Here is a 22,336-nt window from a genome sequence, read left to right on the forward strand (position 1 = left end):
TTGGGAGCAATGCAGAATCCCATCTCCTCTTGTCCTTATAAACCATGGCCTGAGGTGGGAAGGAGATGGGATAGGGACCTCCCCATCCCCGCCACCCCAAGATGATTTTATTTTTCTTCCAAATCAAAATAAGCCTTCTCTCCATGACAGGAATTCTGCCGTATTTCTAGGTCAACTGACTCAAAAGGCTACCAGCTTTGAAAGTAACGTAGAAAAAAATTCTGTGTATAACACCCAGAGCCCAGCATCAGGGCGGTCGCCCCACCACTTTGTTCACAGGTGGCGGTTCTGTGTGTAACACCCAGAGCCCAGCATCAGGGCGGTCGCCCCATTACTTTGTACACAGATGGCAGTTCTGTGTATAACACGCAGAGCCCAGCATCAGGGCGGTCGCCCCCCACTTTGTACACAGGTGGCGGTTCTGTGTATAACACCCAGAGCCCAGCATCAGGGCGGTCGCCCCCCACTTTGTACACAGGTGGCGGTTCTGTGTAACACCCAGAGCCCAGCATCAGGCGGTCGCCCCATTACTTTGTACACAGATGGCAGTTCTGTGTATAACACGCAGAGCCCAGCATCAGGGCGGTCGCCCCCCACTTTGTACACAGGTGGCGGTTCTGTGTGTAACACCCAGAGCCCAGCATCAGGGCGGTCGCCCCCCGCCCCCAACTTTGTACACAGGTGGCGGTTCTGTGTATAACACGCAGAGCCCAGCATCAGGGCGGTCGCCCCCCACTTTGTACACAGGTGGCGGTTCTGTGTGTAACACCCAGAGCCCAGCATCAGGGCGGTCCCCCCACCACTTTGTACACAGGTGGCGGCTCTGTGTATAACACGCAGAGCCCAGCATCGGGGTGGTCGCCCTACCACTTTGTTCACAGGTGGCGGTTCTGTGTATAACACGCAGAGCCCAGCATCAGGGCGGTCGCCCCCCACTTTGTACACAGGTGGCGGCATGGGACCAGTGCAGACCTGGAGGTGCCTCTGGAATCAGCCACTCCATCCTTTCTAGTAAAGCCTGACAGTGCCTTCAGTTTGTTTGGTGTTGTATTTTTTTTAAAAGCTTGTTGATAATGGTCAAGAGCTGGGTTTTCACTGTGAGCAATTTTGGAGACCATTAGATGCTTCTGAGCAGGAAGGGGATGTGCTTTGACTTAGATTTTGAATGGGGTTCTCAGGTTACTGTGTGAACACATGTGGGGGTCGAGGAGGCCACTAGTTAGAAGGCAGTTGCAGTCCCGCGGGTGAGGGGGGATGATGGCTCTGGCCCCAGTGGAGCTGCCTGAGAGTGTAAGAAGCGATTCCATGAGGCATGTGCTGGGAGGTAGAAATGATAGCTTCTGCCGGTAGCTGGGAGGTAGAGCGTGAGGAAAAGAGAATCAGAGAGAACTTCAGATTCTTTGTCCAGAGCGACTGCAAAGGCGGCGTTGACATTTTCTGAGATGGGAAAGTGTGGGTGGAGCAGGATGGGAGGGGAGCAAGGACTTGAGAACGCAATTCAGCTGAGTATTGGACATCCAAGTGGAGGTAGCATGAGCTTGGATATCTGAGATGGAACTCAGTAGTGGCAGGGAGGTGGTGATTAAAGGCAGAATTGCTGGATGTGATCGCTTGATGATCAACCCCTGCCCGCACAAAATCAACAGGGAAAGTACATGGGGAGGGGAGCGGGCCTCACACATGGGGCCAAGATGGAGCTTCCAAGAGTATCAGAAGATGGAGACACCAAGGCTCAAAGACAGCAGGTTGGTGACGGAGCTGAGACCGAGCTGGTTCTTAGGGTCCCTGGTCACCCCCTACCTTTTCTAACATACCAGGCTTCCTACCAGCTCCAGGTTTTGAAGGCTGCATGTGTAGACAGAAAGCAGGCAAGCTGAGGCTGGAGCCTTCTGTCCTGTGTTTCTCCAGGTCACCATCCTCGTCAGCCTGGCCCTAGCTTTCCTTGCCTGCATCGTGTTCCTGGTGGTTTACAAAGCCTTCACTTATGACCACAGCTGCCCAGAGGGATTTGTCTACAAGGTAAGGGGCTTCTGGCAGGGGAGTGGCTCCTGGTGACCATCAACTTCAGTTAGAGGGTCAACATCTTTTCATTGGCATTGAAGTTCTGGGTATGGTAACCTACTCTCTGCAAATTGTTTAAAATGTAATATGTGTCTGAAGAAAATGAAAACACTAATTTGAAGATATATGCACTCCAATGTTGATAGCAGTGCACTGTTTATAATAGTCAAGACATAAAAGCAACCCTTGGACCACCAGGCTCCTCCATCCATGGGATTTTCCAGACAAGAATACTGGAGTGGGTTGCCATTTCCTTCTCCAGGAGATCTTCCTGACCCAGGGATTGAACCCGGGTCTCCCGCGTTGTAGGCAGATGCTTTACCATCTGAGCCACCAGGGAAGTCTAAAAGCAATCTAAGTGTCCATCAATGCTGAATGAATAAAGATGTCATATGTGTGTGACGTGTATACACACATGTTTTACACCTGATATACGCACAATGGAATACTACTCAGCCATAAAGAGAAATGGAAATTTGCTACTCACAGCAGCACGGGTGGACTCGAAGGGCATTATACTAAGTGAAATAACTCAGATAGAGAAATACAAATACTGCATGATGTCACTTATATGTGGAATCTAAAAAATACAACAGCCTAGTAAATATGACATAAAAGAAGCAGACTCACAGACATAGAGAACAAACCGGTTACCAGCGTGTAGAGGGAAGTGGAGAAAGGCAAGATAGAGATGGAGGATTAAGAGGTATGAACTACTGTGTATAAAATAATAAGCTATAATGATACATTATACTGCCCAGCGAGTAGAGACAATATTTTATAACAACTGTGAATGGAGTATAACCTTTAGAAATTGTGACTCCTGTTGTTACACACCTGAAACTTACAAAGTATTATAAATCAAGTATACCTCAATAAAAAAGAAAGCTTTATGCACTCAATAAAGGCATTGAAATATGTTTTAAAAAAGTATAAAGAAACATAGAAGTAACACCAAAGCAAAACTGATGACGGCAATCTAAAATTATTTTCACTCTCTGAAATACTGTATATTTACAATACATTTTGACGTGAAATTATAAAATCACAATAAAAAAAGTCCTATGTGTGGCAGGGAGTTTTCAGGCTTTCATGAAGCACTTGGTTGCCAGTAGGCAATAGAGGGTGCTCTCCAGAGTGTAGGAAAGGGAGGCAGGCCGGCTTCAGACTACAAGTCAGAAGTCGGGGAGAGCTCCTTGTCCCATCTCTAGAACACTCCGCTTTAGGGTGACCCTGGTTTGATGGCTGATTCCTTGTCCCTGTAGAGGTGTGAAGACGGGGAGCAGAGCTTCTGAGGTGGCCTCCTCCCCCGTCTTGCAGCTGGGCCTCCTCCTCCCCCACTCTGATTGCACGCCTTCCCTTGAAAGACAGAACTGGCTGCATGACCTCCAGCCCTCCCACGCCCCTCTGAGCCTCTGTGCTCACTTGCAGTGGGCACCAGTGATGTTTGTCATGGGATCTTGGAGAGAATTTAAGTAAAATCAAGACGGCAAAGGGCCTGCTAGAGAATGGGCTGGCAATAACTATTAGAGGTAATAAAGCTAGAATCTAGTTCAGAGTTGAAACGAATATCGGTAAGTTACCACTTACTGAGTACCAATTAGATGTCACCTTCCTTCCTAGACTATTTTCATAAATAGTGTCTCCGTTGAGCTGTCCACCCATTCTGAAAAGGAGGTCTCATTGCCCCCATTTCGCATCTGAGGAAATGGAGATTAAGAGTATACTGTCTTGAGAGTTTTCTAAGATATCACTGCTGTTACGTTCCAAAGTGAGGGAATCAAATGGGGACTTTTCTGCCTTAAAAACACATGTCTTTTGGTTCTGCTACATGATTTCCTAAGATGACCTTCTTAGGCATTGGAAGCTGGGGTTCTGAAAGACTAGCAACCACTATCAGTGTTGGGATGTCAGTAGGGGACAGTGGGATAAACTATGATGTGTCTGCATATGAAATTCCAAACAACTGCGACAGTGAGTGAGGGTGTCTGCAGACATGGAGAGAGAGTACCCTCTGGGAGAAGAGTGAAGAGCAAAAGGTGCTATTTTTGAGTGAGGAAAGGGAATGTGAGTGATGTTTGCTTATATTTCCAGAAAGAAATTCTGGAAGGATAAATTGAAGAAAAGAAAAACAACAACTGAGAAACACGTTGAGTCAGGTGGAGGAACAGGAATGAGGAGCAAGGCTTCTCTGCCTTTGTCTTGATATACATTTGTCCTGGATGTGTGTCAATGTTTGACATGTTTGTAAAAACAAGATTAAAAAAAATTCCTAAAATTAAAACCAAGTTAAAATCCAGCTGTATATCAAGTTGAGGACTAAACTTACCAAGAAAGTAATTGCTCCAAATGACTGTATAATACAGTATATTGACTCTACGCCCTCAGTGGAATATATTCTAAGGACACAGAGAGCTGCAGAGAAATGATATAGTCCATTCAGTAGTCAGTTACTCATCATATTACTGTTATTTTGGGACCATTTGATTGATATTGTAGGATAATGCAAATATGTAATTATATGTTGTTAGGAACCAAGGCTTTGATATAAGAAGAAAGAGTAATAAGTTTCCAATCAAAGAAAAGAAATGGACAGCAGTTGGCTGCAGGCAGTGGTCCAGCGAAGCAGTTAGGGGATGGGTGAATCAGCCAGGCAAAGAGCTATCAGCAGTGTCCACTGTAACCCTGCAGTTGGTAAGCAGAGGGTGTTGACCTTGAATTAGTATTGGCATCAGTTTCCTCCCTCCTTCCCTCCTTCCTCTTCCTTCCTTTCTTCTTCTCTCCCTCCTTCCTTTCCTTTATTTCTTCCCCTTTTATTGAGGTTTAATTGACATATAACATGGTATTAGTTTCAAGTGTTCAACATAGTGATTAAATATTTGTGAATACTGCAGAATAATCACCGTTGTAAGTCAATATCCATCACTCTGCATAGTCACACATTTTTTTCTCGTGATGATGACTTTTTAAGACCTACTCTCTTAGCAACTCTCAGATATCCACTGCCTTACTATTAACTGCGCCACTATGCTGTACATTATGCCCCGAGGACACACTCATTTCAAAACTGGAAACTCGTACCTTTTGATCCCCTTGACCCATTTCTCTCACCCCTTCTCTGCCTCTGGGAACGATTCTAACATCAGGTTAGTTTCCTCTGTCTTCTCGTAGGTGGCAGCTTTGATGATGGTGATGGCGATGACGTGAAGGAAGGTCTGACGAGTACCAGGCCCAGGCCAGATGCCATCCCGTCCGGCTGGCTGCGAGCTGGGGATGGCCGGGGCCCCCGGATGGGATGGCCTCGTTGCAGGGCAGGTGGGAAGCGTTCACTGAGTTCCTCCTGACTGTCTCTCTCTTCCCCAGCACAAGCGCTGTATCCCGGCCTCCCTGGATGCTTACTACTCATCCCAGGACCCCAGCTCCAGAAGCCGCTTCTACACGGTCATCAGCCACTACAGCGTGGCCAAGCAGAGCACCGCCCGGGCCATCGGGCCGTGGCTGTCGGCGGCTGCCGTCATCCACGAACCCAAGCCTCCCAAGACCCAGGGCCACTAGAGGCGCCCCCGCCAGCCAGCATGGGGAGTGGGGAGGGGAACCCCGCTGGCTAAGCCGAGCTCCAGTTACAACACTGTACTCCTGGGATATGGGGGCGGGGGTGGGGCCAGGGTGGGTGGGGGGAGCTCACCGAAAGTCTCGTGTGCTGGAGTTGTCTGAATCAGTATTTCTTTTTGTCCTTTGGTATTGTTGATTCGTCCCCGAGTCAGGCCCATGTACAAAGGCATGTTTCGTGTTGACTGTTCCCATGTAAGATATTTTCAAAGCCACTGCTTATTATTTGTTAGGAAAATTTAAAAACAGGAAAGGAGAGAAAGAAAATGAACATGGAATTCTTAGACTGGATGCATCTGGAGTGTGTTGAAAGGTGGTGAAGAGCACAGACCTTCCGGGCTGCTCAGACTGGGGGAGATGGTTGCTTCAGGGTGGGCTTTGGAAGGTGCAAAATGTGAGTGAGGCAGGCAGTCTGCTCGCTTGGCCTCGGGTCTGCAGAGGAGGAACACTGAAAGTTAGGAACTGTCAAGTTAGAAAGAAGACTGAGTTTGGCATTTGTAGGCCGGGACACGCACAACCCAGAGAGAAAAGCCTCAACCACGTGTGTTTTGCAGAATGCGGATAAGCTTGTCTGTATGGGCACCGGAGCGGGGCTTGGGATGCATGGTCTGGGAATGCAGAGGATAGAGGCGAACACTCAACAGTGGGCAGGCTTTCTTTGCCTCTCTCTTGCATTTCTAGCCTTACACCTGGGTGCTGCCCACGTCTAGGAGATGGCAGGGGTAGAAAGAGGAGGAAGGAAACTGCAGGATGAAGAAGGCAGAGGACGGGCAGGTGGCTTTGACTAAGCTGTAAGCCCAGCACCCAAGTTTAACATTTTTGTCGGTTTGTTGTTTCCCAAAGTGGCGATGAGCAGGAAGAACAGGAAGGGTCGTGACCAGGTGACAGCCAGGGAGGCTTTTGGCTGGGTCTCAGCAACGCTAAGTCATTTTTTCTAAGGGAGACTGAGAACCGTGGCCGTCTTGTGCACACTTCACTGGGTTGACAGGAGCATAGCCCAAACTTTCCCATCCGCTTCTAGAAGCTTCTGACCAAGAGGCGACAGCTGGCATTGCCCAGGCCACCCATTGCCTTGCACCCACATCAGGCACTCCCACACAGCTCTCCCACTAATGTTTTGGGGAGACCCCCTCTGTGTGGTGTTGGCTCTGGGCCCAGCAGAGCCAGAACTGGCTAGGAGAGTTGGCTATTTGAGATGTGATTCTGTTTTCCCATGAAGCTTGAACAGGCCATTTAAAGGGCATTTTTTTAGTGGCTTGCTGTGATGCTGAAATCATCCTATACAACAGCTGGGTAATAAGACTAGCATAGCTCAAACTGTTCTGCTAAAAGCTATCATTTGACTTTTCCTCTCCCCACCCCCACCCTCCAGTCACCTCGAGTCACCTGTAAATTCATTTGTCATCTAAAGTGGAATAACAAATTGTCCCTAGCGAAACTGCTGAGCGCTTTATAATTTTGTGGTGTATTTTTGTCAGTAGGTAGCAGAGGCTGAAGTATTTTTTGGTGTAATTCTTGAACTTTTCTGACAGGAAACAAATAAAGATAGATGTGTCTGAGAGTCTTGACCTTCCTTTGCATTTTTCTTCATCTTCTGCTCAGTGAGCCTGGTGGGGAAGATGCAGGGGGCAGGGTGTCCTGTTAGGCTGGGGCTGGAACTGAGGTGGGGGGACCTCCATCCTCCGCCAGTGAAATGATGCTGAGGTCAGAGGCAAGGACCAAGAGATGGAGCTGGCTCTTGTCTTGCAGCGCAACATCCTTCATCCTGTGAGCATCTGCTGAGCACCTGCAGAGGGCCAGGCTGTGCTGGGTATGGGGCACCCAGCCCCAGATGACACATATTCACCCCCTGAAGTCTGAAGGTAGAGTCGGATGTGGAAATAGACTTTGGCATGAGAAGAGTCTGAGAGTGCCATCTGGCCATTTGCCAACAGTTTGAGGAGGAAGCTGATGGGTGATGAGTGGACCCTTTTCATAATGAGCCCACTTAAAGCTTATTATAACCTAGGTAGGTAGAGATTATTGGTCCTCATTTGACAGATTAAGACACTGAGGCTCAGAAGGATGGAGAGATACCTGGGGCTCTAGCAGATGAGCTGAGATTCAAACTCAGGTATGTGTGACTACTTTATCCCCCTCGACTGCTTTTATAAAATCCAGAGCAACACTGTCAAGGTTCATGCCTCAGAAATTCAAGTCACATTTATAAAAGCAAACTAGCTTATCCTTTACCCGAATCAGCATCAGCAGTGAGTGTTAAGGATAGTAAACATTTAACAGCCCCTGGCTACATGCCTCATACCATTAGAGCTTCCCCGCAGTTCAAATGGTAAAGAATCTGCCTGCGATGCAGGAGAACTGGGTTCTATACCTGGGTTCAGTCCCTGGGTCGGGAAGATCCCCTGGAGAAGGACATGGCAACCCACTCCATTCTTGCCTGGAGAATCCCATGGGCAGAGGAGCCTGGCGGGCTACAGTCCAGGCGGTCACAGAGAGTGGGACAGACTGAGCAACTGACAGTACAAGTACTGCCCCATGCCAAGCGTTAAGTGCCCTGGGTGTCTTGGTTCCTGGAACTCTTTCCCGTTTCATGAGTTGGGTACGTCCATCCTCAACATCACTGTCTTCACGTGACCATCGCCCCCACGTTGAGATGAGGGAATGGAAGCTCAGAGCAGTGCTTCAGCTACAAAGGAGGCCGCCGTTAGGAAGCAGCCGATTCCCACCCACACGTTGAATACCAGTGTCTCAACAATGGTGCCGTTCTACCAGCTCATCTCTGCACTTGCTTGGGAGTTTCTAGTGTGTGTTCACAACTCTTCTCAGACTCAGATGGCAGGCCACTGAGGGAGAGGCCAGGATTAACTAGGGACAGAGCTGAAGGCTGAGGCTCCAGGCTCAGTGCTGCCCCGGGGTGGTGGCTGTGAACGCGTGGCTGGTGGGAAGGAGAAGGGGGGCCACCTGAGCCCTGCCCTTTGGGGCCACACAGGCTGCTGAGCACGAACGGGCCTTAGACAGCCCCGCCTGCACCCACAAGGCCTTAGACTGTGGTTTCAGGGCCCAGTGAGCTGGGCAGGCAGGGCTGTTTTGCTGGCCTCCCACTTGCAGAGGCAGCCTCATCCATACGGCCAGTGTGTAAACACCCACTATTTTTCTCAATTACACAGAGTCAGCTAAAGACTTAATGAACACATGTTCAAACATTCTGTCATAAATGGATTTGCCACTCCATTGCCTCAAAAAAATAAACCAAAGCTATCTCTTCTCTGGAATGAGCAGGCTCTGTGAGTGTGTGACTGAAGGAAGGGCACACGTCAGGGACAGGAGACATGGCAGAAATTTCCGATTTGAAGAGAGGCCTTGGGGCCATGTGCTATTCGTGGCAGAGTCAGAATTTCCTCATCAGAAAAAAAAAAGGAGGATGCTTAACTCCTCCCACAAATACCCACAGAGTGGGAGATTAGTTCTAGGAGAGCTTAATCAAGTGGGGTTTGGTTGGGGGAAGCTGCTCTGGGTTTTGGAGGATGGGGTCTCACAGGGCTCTGCTGGCTGACAAAGGGTTAAGCCAGAAAATGGTAAAGATAGCTCTTTGATTCATAGAACAAGCTCTGTTTGTGGCTTTTGCACTTTTGAATCTGCTCACCAGCAGTGGGGACCCCTCTCGAGATGCTCACAGTCTGTGGGAAGGGCAGACACACATTCCACACGTGCACAGGAAGGGGAGCTGGGGCAGAAATTCTCAGAAGGGCAGAGCGTGGCAGTGGGGTGCCAGCCAGGGGCTTTGGAGGAGCTCAACTTCTACCTCAGCCTTGATCCATTGCGTTTTGACAGGGAGAAATCAGAAGGCACAGAGAAGACACCCCAGAGTCATCCCCCCAGGCCCTGGGAACTGCTTCATACAGGTGCTAAGAGGAGACAGCCCAGGGCTGGGAGGGCTCCCCGATGTCAGTGCCAGACCCCGAGGTTAAACAGGCACAGGAAGCTACTGCCACTGCCCTGGGGCTCGTGGTTCAGGCTGGGGAATGGGAGGGAGAGAAATGATGATACAGTTTCTGCACTTCAGGGAGAGGCAGGGATGGCGCCTGGGGTGATCCCAGCCATCAATCAGGTCCGAAGATATGAGGGAAGGCACATTTTTCTGGCAAATTGAAAGACCACTTGTCGGAACTGCTGTCAATCACTTTATTCCCCCATCTCCACCCCTACAATGTGCTCTAATCCCAGGGGGTCTCTTGTGGAGGAAGAGAAAGAAATCCTCAATCACTTTCTCAACAAGCACACAACACAGTCTCTTTAGAAAAACAACACGCCTGAACCACTGAGGGAAAAGGGTTGGTTTCCATGGCAACATCAATGCCATGAGAAGCAGTCTGGCACGGCGAGGTGTTCGTCTGACTCTGCTCTTTTGTCAGAAACGATGTGTTTCAGAGAACCCAGCCCCAGAGATCACGAGCCCAAGCTGCCTGGAGAGACGACCACACCCCTCTCGGACACCTGCCGCTTCTCATCTGGATCTGTCCTTGTCTTTGTCTCTGCCTCTCTGTCTCCTTCAAGGGAGCGGTGTCTGGAGGTGTCGACTGGTGCTGTGATTTATGCTTCCATTTGAGGGCCCTCGTGAGCGCTGCGCTGGGTTTGGGTCCAGTGTGGGGTGGGGTGTGCGGCCGAGGGCAAGACAGCTCAGAGGAGCTCAGAAGGAGCATGGCATTCAAATTCTGCTCCTCTTGGCTCTGTGGCCTTGCTTGGTTCCTTTCTTCTCTCTCTAAGCTGCAGCTTCCCATCTCTAAAATGGAGATAATAATTTTAATCTGCCTCATTTTGCAAAAAAATGCAATGAAATAATATGTAAAGTTCTACCTATAGCAGGCACTCAACAAATTGTAGCTGCTGTATCTTGAGTAAGTCTCTCTCAGACTCAGGTTCCTCACTGGTAAATCGGAATTACTTATAAACAACCCCTCCCCCTCATAGGGTTGCTGTGGCTTAAAACAAGGCAGTGGCTGTGAAGTACCCATGGCAAAAGTCACTTACCTCCCACCCGTCCTCATTTGCTAGAGAAGTCTCCTTGCTTCTCACTGTCCTCTTCGTGGACAGTTAGGACATGACAGATGTACAGCAGTCCATGTGTGCACAGACACCTCTCTCTCTCCATATCTCTATCTGTCTACCTTCTATTATCTATCATCCATCTCTATCAAAATCAAATATACATGTATTTTGATACCTCTGATTTCAGTGCAAAACCAAACGGTGTATTGTACCATCCTCTCTTTGCTTGATTGTAGCTTCTTTCTCTGATAGTGAGAAAGATGACTCTATTATTTACAACATATTTACTTACTCTTTCAGCTTTTGTGTACATATAAAGTCGTTTCAGATATGTGACTTTTTTGACATTTAGAATTTCTGACATCACTAGAGAGATGTTTTGAGTAATTAACTTGGTATTTTAGGATACACCATCTTGCTTGGTGTTTCATTGTAGAGATGTATATGCGTTAGTTGCTCAGTCATGCCCGATTCTTTGCAACCCCATGGACAGTATCCTGCCAGGCTCCTCTGTCCATGGAATTCTCCAGGCAAGAATGTTGGAGTGGGTTGCAATTTCCTTCTCCAAAAGACGTATATAAAGCCACTTACTTTCTAAAGGCTAACATTTTGGACAGAATCAGTGTTGGAGTAACAGTAGTGTTGGAGCAGGAACTGGCAGCCCACTCCAGCATTCTCGCCTGGAGAACTCCATGGACAGAGGAGCCTGGCGGGCTACAGTCCATGGGGTCGCACAGACTCGGACACGAATGAAGCGACTTAGCACAATGTATTGTGTTATATTTAAGCTGAGTTTCTCAGGTCTCACCACTTACATTCAGAGTAGTGACAGGGTTTTAATAACAATAGCACCTTAAATGTCATAGACACTTTGCTCCCAACTGCTTATGGGATCTTCTGCCCTCTTGTGAAGACCACTCTCCCCAGCCCAGGTGGACTCTCGCGTGTGCTGGAGAACAGATATGATCCTGCTGGACTCTGTTCCCCACTGAGCTCCATGGACACCCCGAACTTTTTAAACAGATGGACAAGGCCACTGATGTGCTAGGGCCGTGCAGCTGACAGTTCCCTCAGGCTCTGGTGGTGTGAGGAAAGAAGTCTTCCTCTTCCCTTTGCATTTCGCTCTGTTCTCAGGGGCCCACCTGGGACGGCTTGCGCTTCCTGGGCCTTCCAGAGTTTGATCAAATGACTCCTTCTCCTGACAGTGCCTTTATCCCCTTCACACTCTACCTGGGACCCCAACATGAATCCATGCAACTGCACTAAACAGCAAATCTGAGGAAGAGCTATGACGCTGGGGTTGGAAGAACTGGCCACACACCATAACTCTTCTTATCTGCACCCGCGGCAGACAGTGACTCCATCACATCAGCTTTCTTCCTGGGCCCTGCCGCAGCCATATTATCTTTCCTTACAACAGTTCTCCACGTCCCCCTCTCTCACTCACTTGGATGCTGAGAGTGACAGAGATCACTGGTTCTACTGAAAACCCCATGACTTACTTCCATAGCCTGGAGTTGTCACCAGGATGGCCTTGATTGGTAAGGGACTCTCTTTCCCAGCCCCTCATTTCCAAGCCTGATTAGACTAGTTTTCAGCATTCTAACGTGAGTAGAAGGTGAAAGTGATGTGTGTCCCTTCTAGGACGGCACTTGTAGGCAGGTGACGCAGCTTCTCTAACCTCTCTTCCTTCCCTTTCCTCCCTGCGCTGTGATGTGGTGAAGCTGAGGACTCCTGGGGAGATGCTGGCGATGCAAGGTGGGAGGAGCCCGGATCCGCCCCCCCACCCGCCCCAGGTGGACAGCCATTTGCCCACACTGGGCTATTATATGAATGAAAGAAAACTTCCAAGATTTGGGGGTCTATTTGTTACAGTAAAAAGGATTACCATGACCAGCACACACAGGAAACCCATTTTCCATTTGGGCACCACCCCGTATTTAGGACTGGCTGTGACAAAGGCCAGGCTCTCCTTTGAGGTCAGGCTGGTGGCTCCAGCCACATCCTCAGGTGAGCTCTCTCGAGGAAGCTGCCCAGCCTCCCAGCCGTCTCACCCGCCAAGCTCTTTCCGGGCCACACCTCAGGACTCAGTTCAGGGGCTGATTCTTCTGTGATCTCCCCAAACTGGATAGGATTCTCCACACATACCAGCTCTGCGTATCCCTGGGTCACAGAATGACTACAATCTATTTCTGTCATCAGATTACTTGTCAGTGGTATCCTGGATGGATGGCTGAATGGATGGGTGAAAAAAATCAGCTCTACGCCAATAACTTTTAAATGTCTGTTTTTAGTCCAGCTCTCTCTATTGAGACTCACTCCATGTATTTTCTTTCTTTCTGGTCCTTGCTAACTGAATATCCTTGCAGGCACTTCAAGGTCATAATGTCCTTTAGAGCCTTCATCATATTACCCCCCAAAGATGCTTTATGTCCCATGTCCTTTAAGTGGGGTGATGACTCCACCAGCTGCTGTTTTCTAGATCCAGCTGCCACTTTTGTTTGATGTTCCCCTTTACATCAATGAACATTGGGTTGGCTGCTAAGTTCTGACCATTCCATTTTCAAAGTGGCTCGAGTCGGCCCCTTCCTTTGCCAGAATCTGAGTGTAGGTCCCTGACCTTGACATCAAAAGCCCATCACAGTCTGACCCCTCGCTGCTCTCACCCCCTCATGTCTTCCATGGACCATGCCCCCCGCCCCCACCATGCACTCTCAGTCTCACTGAACTGGTGCTTCACAGCACGCACAGTCTCATGTGCCCTGTGAGCTGGGGCACTATGATGGAGACTGTTTCACTTTTTCGCCTTCCTCCATTTGCCTCACCACGCCCGACTGAGATTGGTCATTGTCTTTGTGCTCCTTTCATGGGAGAAGGATGAGGCAGCAAGGAACACAGAAAGCACTTTCCTGACCTTCTTGTATTTGTTTCCAAAACCCATACCACAGAGGGGAGACCATCCTTAGGTACACAGGAAGTGTCTTGAAGAAATATACAGAAAATCTGTCTCATTCCAGAAAAGATTCTCTTGCCTGAAGGCAGCAGGGGATGGAGCAGAGAGGTCGGGGATTTGACAGAGGAGGGCCCTGCACACTGCTGACCAGGTGGCCCCTCCCGCAAGGGCACCGAGGCCCTGGAGAGGAAAGGGAACTTTGTGTCTGGGAGAGTGGTCAGTCACCAGGCACATTGCGTCTCCAAGAGACGCCTCAGGTCACAGGACCAGACTCCTCACAGGGCTGAGGCAGCAGCTCCTGCTGGCCCAGCAGGATGAGGGCTCAAGGTAGGCATTCACTGAGTTTTGGGAGAAAAGAGAGACTTTGCCCCGCTGCACTTATGGAGGGAGGTACGTACCCTCTCTGTCCTTCTCATCATCTTCATCTCTTCGTGTTTTCAGGTCAGTCTCATCAGCCTCGTGGTACAGACTTGCTCTGGCCAGGTGAACCCCTCCTCTGGGCCTTCGGAGCTCCTTGACTATCCCCCTATCGCATTCCCCACTTTATAATCTTGTTATACATGCAGTAGCATCTGTGGTCGGTACTCTTCTTCTTTCATTTCACAGGTGAAGAAACAGGCTCAGAAGGGTCAGTGCTGGGTTTGCACCCGCCCTGCTGCGCAGGTGCCCAGCCTCGGCACCCTGGCCCTGGACCCTGTGCCCGCCCTTGCCACCCTCCATCCTCCTTGCAGCCTCTGCCATCTGGTCTGGAGGCCCCTGGTCCTGCTCTCCTGCACGATTTCGGCATCCACCTCATCTCCACAGGCCAGCTCTTTTCCCCGCAGCTTTAAACAAACACATTTGATTAGGAGGGTGTATCTCTCTATGCCAGCAATTTATTCCCCTCCATGCAAATTTTCCCACTAATTAACAAAGAAAAAACAACACAATTCAGACCAGTGAGCTCTTGAAAGGGAAAATGAAGGAGCTTTCAGCAAATTGTGGCATCCAGAGTCCTGGGCTGGGAGTCAAACAGACCTGGACTTGAATCCCTGTCTCATTGCTCTCTGCCCACCAGCTCTGGGCAGGTGACTTCACCTCTCTGAGCCTCACTTTCCTCAACTTTGAAGTGGTGCTACTGATCGCTACTTCCCAGCATGGCTAGAAAGTTCATTTGAGAAAGAATCCAGGTGTTTTGGGAATTCTAAGATACTCTGGCAGTAGGAAAAGAATAGTGCTTTACATTAAATTGCAGAAAAACACACAAGTGTATCCTCTTAAGACCCTAGAGCATAGCGTCTCACTGCAGAAAACTTACCCATGTCTGGTTGACTCTGCTGTGGATTGAAATGTGTCCCCACCAAAAAAAAAATAAATGATTTATTATATGCGAGAGCCCCTAGCATCTCAGATTGTGATCTTATTTGGGAAAAGGGTCGTTAGCGAGATAACCAAGTTCAAGCAAGATGGCCCCTAAGCCCATGTGACTAGTGTCCAAAAAGGAGGAGTTCAGACACAGAAACACACACACGAGGTGAGCACCTTGTGAGGCAGAGGATGGGAGCAATGCAGCTACAAACTGAGACACACAAAGACTGCCTGCACATCTCCAGAATCTAGAGAGGGGAAGGGACAGACTCTCCCCCACGACCCAGACCCCGTCAACCCATCCTTGATCTCGGACTTGTAACCTTCAGAACTATGAGGACTGTATATTTCTTTTATTTTAAGCCACTCAGTCTGTTGTCCTGGCAAACGAATACAGACCTCAAAGCTGTGCTCTTTCCCTGAACCGCCTGTGACAAACTATTCACTGTGTAGTTGTTACTGAAATAAGCAGAACTCTGGGGGCCCTGGGGAACAAAAGTCTTTCTGGGTGACCCCCATTTCTTTTTTTTTCATTTGTGTCATATTTTATTTTTCTTCTTTCTTTTTTATTTTTTAAATTATAAAAATATAACACATTTACAGAAGACTTAGAAAATACAGAACAAAATTACATATAGTTCAACTATATATTATAATTTTTAAGTAGATAAATTAAGATTTTTGGCTTTAATTTGAATATCAAACTCTCAAAAATTAGTAAAATGAATAGGCAGAAAAGTAGAGGGATATAATAGACCTGAAAAGCACTAGGAATCAATTCAACATAATTAAGATTTATACAATTTCCAGTATATAGCAGGATAAATATTCTACTCAGGTTCCCATAGACTATAGACCAGGAGACACTCGAACATATCCAGGGACAGAAAACAAGGTGCAAAAATTTCGGTCTAAAAGTATTGAAGTGATACAGAGTCTGTTCTCTTATCACTGTGGAATTATGTCAGAAATCCATATCAAAAGGTATTTGAAAATAGCCCACATATTTTCAAGTGCAGTGTGACATTTACCAAGAAAGAGCTTTTACTTAACCATTGAAAGCCTCAATAAAGTTAAGACTGAAAAAACACAGAGGGCAGTTGCAGAGAATAAATCATTTAAATGAGAAATGAATATCAAGGATACTTTAAAAAAAAACCCATATATTTGGAAATTAAATGTTTACTTTTAAATGGTGGGCGTATCTAAGAAACCATAAAAAGGCAATAGAAAATATTTGTAATAGAATAAAAATGAAAAGAGAATTCACCAGAATTTGTTGTAAGCAGATGAAGCTGCTCAGTGCAGCTTAATACAATATGGAATCTTGAATAAGTTATGAAAGCAGATAATTGACACTAGTATAAAATTTTGTGAAATTTCAGCAAAATTTCTACTTTAGTTAATAATACTGTATTACATGTTAATTTCTTGGCTTTTTTTTTTTTTTTACAACATAGTATTTCTTTATAGTCTCAGAATTGGATCAGAAGTTTCAAGCCTCATTCAAAATTTTTTTTAAATTGCTAAAATTGTAAGCTTTTTAGACTTTTAGCAGTAATACTAGATGCCAGAATAAATAAAACTACATTAAGGTTTTGAGTGAATAGAAATTAGAAGTCTAGCATTCTTTTCATACTAAGCAAAACAAGTGGAACCAAAATATCATAAATTTTTTAGCTGAGCCAAAATTCATGTTTTCTAAAATATATATTATATACACTTTGTATATGGATACAAACGATTTTCCACTACACTTGATAAATAACAACAACAACAAAAAACAGATGGAGAAATTGGAACACATAAGCTAAATGAAATGGGAGCCCTGAATATGAAACAGGAAAAGTGAGACAAGCTAGGGAAAAGTAAAAGGTCATCAGGTAGTGCATTTATTTTGAAACACGCCTCCTCATTAGAATCATCTGGAGCTTTGGAGATAAAAAAAACAATACCTGGGCATTTTTATTTTTCAAAAAATGCCGAGCTAATTCTAATTGCATCTAGATTTTAAAACGTGATTACATTTTTTTCCTATTAAATGCTAGTTTTTAGTGATATAGAATTCTATCATTTTCTGTTGACCAATCATGATACAATGGTATTAAAATGAATAAAAGTTACATAATCACAATAGTAAAAGATGTTTATCAGTGTTTTGGTTTCACAGGCCAAAAAAGTAAAAGATAATTACAATTGCAAGCCATAATGGAAACACGATTAACCTAACCATACAAACTAATTACATAAATCAGAGGGGCCAAGTAGAGTGATGTGGTAAGTGGAAATGCACGCATAGACATGTTTTCATTCATCCAGCCAGTGCATTTAATCCATTAACATTTAAGGTAATTATTGATATATATGATCCTATTACCATTTTCTTAATTGTTTGGGGTTAATTTTTTGTAGGTCTTTTCCTTCTCTTGGTGACTTCTCTGGTGGCTCAGACGGTAAAGCGTCTGTCTACAATGCAGGAGACCCGGGTTCGATCCCTAGGTCGGGAAGATCCCCTGGAGAAGGAAATGGCAATCCACTCTAGTACTATTGCCTGGAAAATCCCATGGACAGAGGAGCCTGGTAGGCTACAGTCCATGGAGTCACAAAGAGTTGGACACAACTGAGCGACTTCACTTTCCTTCTCTTGTGTTTCCTGCCTAGAGAAGTTCCTTTAGCATTTGTTGTAAAGTTGGCTTGGTGATGCTAAAGTACCTTAACTTTTGCTTGTCTGTAAAACTTTTGATTTCTACATCAAATCTGAATGAGAGTCTTGCTAGACAGTCTGTTCTTGGTTGTAGGTTCTTCCCATTCATCACCTTAAATATATCATGCCATTCCCTACTGGCTTGTAGAGTTTCTGTTGAGAAGTCTTCTAATAACTTTATGTGAATTCCCTTGTGTGTTGTCATTTTTCCCTTGTTGCTCTTAATATTTTATCTTTTTCTTTAATTTTTATCAATTTGATTACTATTTATCTTGGTGTGTTCCTCTTTGGGTTTATCCTGCCTGGGACTCTCTGTGCTTCTTGGACTTGACTATTTCCTTTCAAATGTTATAGAAGTTTTCAGCTACTATCTTTTCAAATATTTCTCTCTCTCTTCCCCTTCAGGGACCCCTATAAGGTGAATGTTGGTGCATTTAATGTTGTCCCAGAGGTCTCTTAGACTGTCTTCACTTTATTTTATTTTTTTTCTGTATTCTGTTCTGCAGCAGTGATTTTCATCATTCTGTCCTCCAGGTCACTTATCCATTCTTTGGCCACAGTTATTCTGCTATCGATTTCTTTTAGTGTGTTGTTCATCTCTGTTTATTTTTTAGCTCTTCAAGGTCTTTGGAAAACTTTTCTTGCATCTTCATTCTTTTTCCAAGATTCTGAATCAGCTTTTCTATTATTTTTATGAATTATTTTTTTGGAAGGTTGCCTATCTCCATTTCATTTAGTTGCTTTTCTGGGGTTTTATCTTGTCCCTTCATCTGGGGGGCATAATCCTCTGCCTTTTCATTTTGATGAACTTTCTGTGATGTGGTCAGCTGCAGGATTGTGGTTCTTTTTCTTCTTCTGTATGCCCTATGGTAGATGAGTCTAAGAGGCTTTTATAAGCTTTCTGATAGGATAGAGTGGCAGTGGGAAAAATGGAATCTTGCTCTGGCGGGCAGGGCCATGCTCAGTAAGACTTTAATCTGATTGTTTGCTGATGGGTAGAGCTGTACTCCCTTCCTGTTAGTTGTTTGCTTGAGGCAACCCAGCCCTGGAGTCTACAGGTGCTATGGTAGGGTTAATCATGACTTGCAAGAAGGCTTATGCCAGAGGGCACCTCCTGGGACTGCTGCTGGTGGTGCCCCCATCCCATGGTGAGCCACTGCTGACCCACGCCTTCACAGGAGACCCTCCAACACTAGCAGATAGGTCTGGTTCAGTCTCCTGTGGGGTCACTGCTCCTATCCCCTGGGTCCTGGTGCATGCAAGATTTTGTTTGTGTCCTCCAAGAGTGGAATCTCTGTTCCCCCAGTCCTGTGGAAGTCCTATAATCAAATGCTGCTGGCCTTCAAACTCAGATTTCCTGGGGTTCCTAGTCCATTTGCGGATCCTCAGTCTGGGAAGCCTGATGTGGGGCTCAGAACCTTCACAATAGTGAGAGAATTTCTTCAGTATTATTGTTCTCCAGTTTGTGGGTCACCCATCTGGCAGGTGCGGGATTTGATTTTATCATGATTATGTTCCTCCTGACTCATTTGAAAAGACCCTGATACTGGGAAAGATTGAAGGTGGGAGGAGAAGGGGACAACAGAGGATGAGATGATTGGATGGCATCACCAACTTAATGGACATGAGTTTGAGTAAACTCCGTGAGTTGTTGATGGACAGGGAGGCCCATGTGCTGCAGTCCATGGGGTCACAAAGAGCTGGATATGACTGAGCGACTGAACTGATGTTCCTCCGACCATCTCGTTGTGGCTTCTCCTTTGCTTTGGGCATGGGGTATCTTCTTTTGGTGAGTTCCAGTGTCCTCCTGTCAATGATTGTTCAATAGCTAGTTGCAATTTTGGTGCTTTTGCAGAAGGAGATGAGTACACATCCTTTCACTCTGCCATCTTGAACCAATCTCTACCCCCATTTTTTGATTACAGGAAATAGGCTTCATTCAGCCTCCATGACCTTCCCTGAGTTCCAAAGGGCAGGTTCAAACAGCTGCTAATCAAAGAAGGGAGGGGATGCAGAGCCAATAATGGACAATCAAGAAGCAACAGTGCAGCCTTGGGGTAGGGTCCTCGTTCCCCCATCGAGGGGTGATCGAGGGATGATCATAGCAACATCTTTGAGCTGTTTTGCAGACAGTGAAGTCCCCACTAGGCGAAAGAAGTTAACTGTATGTTGTCCACAAGCATGCAAACCTCAGACTGGTTGGAACCAGAAGACTGATGATGCTAATTCCAATTTACCCCACCACCAACCAGTCAGAAGAACATCTATGAGCTGATCAGAGCCTCTTTGAACCATTACTCCAAAACTCTTTACTACTTTCTCCAGGTTGGGACACATAGTTTTGAGAATTTTAGCCCACTGTGGCCCCCTTTGCATGACAAAGCAATAAAGCTATTCTTTCTACTTCACCCAAAACTCTGTCTCTGAGATTTAATTTGGTGTCAGGATACAGAGGCCAGACTCAATATCATTACAAGAAATGAACAAAAAGTTGAGTGACCCATCCCATTCAGTGTTCACCTGAATGGTTCCCACACAGTGATCACCTCCTGTGTGCTGAGTCTCTGCTAGGAACTGAGTAACCAGTGACGTCTAAAATGCAGACTTCACCTTCAAGGAGACAGTATGTGTGTGCGTGTGTGTGTGTGTGTGTGTGTGTGCATGCGCTAAGTTATTTCAGCTGTGTCCAACTCTTTGTGACCCTGTGGACCGTAGCCTACCAGGCTCCACTGTCCATAGGATTCTCCAGGCAAGAATACTGGAGAGCATTGTCATGCCCTCCTCCAGGGATCTTCCCAACCAAGGGATGAAACCCAAGTCTCTTACATCTCCTGCACTGGCAGACTGGTTCTTTACCACTAGCATCACCTGGGGAACCCCTTTACAGAGATAGTGACAGATACCCAACACATACAGCTTCAGAGTTATGCTCTTTCATCCCTTTGAGTATCCTGGAGCCATATAGGCTGTGCTCACATGGCCTGGATCAGCTGCTTGGCACTTTCAGATGGGAGGACCTGTCTCTGCCCTTATAGAGCTCCCAGACTGACCCTTGTAAGACAGGAGGTGGGGTCACAGTTTGGAGGGGGCTGTGGGAAGGGAGTTTGCCACACACTCTGATGCTGGGGGTTCCACAGTGTGTCGAGGGAAGCACACTCCACAGATAGTAACAATTGTCATGGGACTTCTCTGGTGGTCCAGGGGCTTAGACTCTGCACTCCCGGTGCAAGGGGCCTGGGTTTGATTCCTGGTCAAGGAACTAGATCCCACATGTTGCAACTAGGATTTTACATGCGACAACTAAAGATCTCAAGTGCCATGATGAAGACCCGGTGCAGCCAAATAAATACACAAGTAATAAAGATATATTAAAAAAAAAAAAAACCAAACAGGTTGTGTTCTTTAAAAAGAGAGTTAAAAAAAAAAAAAAAACTGTTATATCCCCCCACTGCAGCCCAACCATGAGCTTGCCTACAGAGGGGAAAAAAAAAAAAAAAGAAAAACTTCATTTAGACTAGATGAGCTGGAAAACAAACTCTCTCCCTCGCATATTTGCTGTTAGCTCTCCAACACTTTCATAATCATGTGTTAGATAAAATAGCATCAGCCATTTGGACTTGAGATCAGCCAAGGTGCTTGGCATATAATCGTGTTCAGAAAGAAAACAGGAAAAATTTTTAAAGGCATTATTGTATTTTCTCCAGCGTGAGAAGTGGTGCTTTTAATTAGTTGTTCTTTGACCTTTTTCTCAACAGCACACATGAAACGGTGGAGCTGGGCTGGAGCCAGCCCTGCAGCCAGATCTATCCTCTCTCCACGTTTCCTAAACAAGCAAGGGGACACTGTTGGTGGGAAAAGCTCTTCACTGGAGGGAGCACTGTCCTCCAAGTGGAGGCGGCAAGTGGGATTTAGACTCAGCATTGGTGGGAAGCAACAAGCAGTATGTTTTGGTTAGACTTTAGCCTGCAGCCCCTTCCTGCAATTCTGGGAAGAAAGCCTCTTTCAGTGGAGGCCTGTGGAATATGAATGGGCTGAAAAGAGCACCATGTGATTCTGTTAGTCTCTGACATGCGCAGTCTTTCATCAAGGCCCATCAGGCAACTTTATTGTGGCTAATCAAATCCTTTGCAAATGGATTTCCTTTCCCCTCAGTAAAGGGACAGCTTTATCATTTCCTTCCCCTAATGCCATGAGATGGGGAGAATTCAATTCTCCAGACTTCCTCCTGAAAAGAACACAATAGCATTTATTTGGAAGAAGCACTTTGAGAAGCCAGTTTGGATGAAGGGTGATATCCCAAGGCAGGGGTCTTGAAAAAGTTTTACTCCAAATCCCCCTAAAACAATAACTGTTAAACTTTATTTCTCTTTGCACGTTTTTTTTTTTTCAGGTTGATAATGTAAATTCTTTTAAGTGACAAGTTTAAATGGTTGTAAAATATATAGCTTACTATTCATTGTATCGGAGAAGGCAATGGCACCCCACTCCAGTACTCTTGCCTGGAAAATCCCATGGACGGAGGAGCCTGGTGGGCTGCAGTCCATGGGGTCGCTAAGAGTCGCACACGACTGAGCGACTTCACTTTCACTTTTCACTTTCATGCACTGAAGGACATG

The 22,336-nt window shown here is 46.4% G+C and overlaps 1 protein-coding gene across 1 annotated transcript in view; it reads left to right on the forward strand.

Annotated features, from left to right (window-relative positions):
• Positions 1-7,231, forward strand: part of NSG2 (neuronal vesicle trafficking associated 2) — an 80,038-nt gene extending 72,807 nt beyond the window's left edge. The window contains exons 4-5 of the mRNA XM_042233680.2: positions 1,909-2,019; positions 5,425-7,231. Of these exons, the coding sequence (XP_042089614.1) occupies positions 1,909-2,019; positions 5,425-5,616 (303 nt within the window). The 3' untranslated portion in view covers positions 5,617-7,231. The remainder of the gene's footprint in view (positions 1-1,908; positions 2,020-5,424) is intronic.
• Positions 7,232-22,336: the final 15,105 nt, after the last annotated feature.

This window comes from Ovis aries, chromosome 16 (genome assembly GCF_016772045.2).
Source record: "Ovis aries strain OAR_USU_Benz2616 breed Rambouillet chromosome 16, ARS-UI_Ramb_v3.0, whole genome shotgun sequence".
In the NCBI taxonomy this organism is placed as follows: Eukaryota; Metazoa; Chordata; class Mammalia; order Artiodactyla; family Bovidae; genus Ovis; species Ovis aries.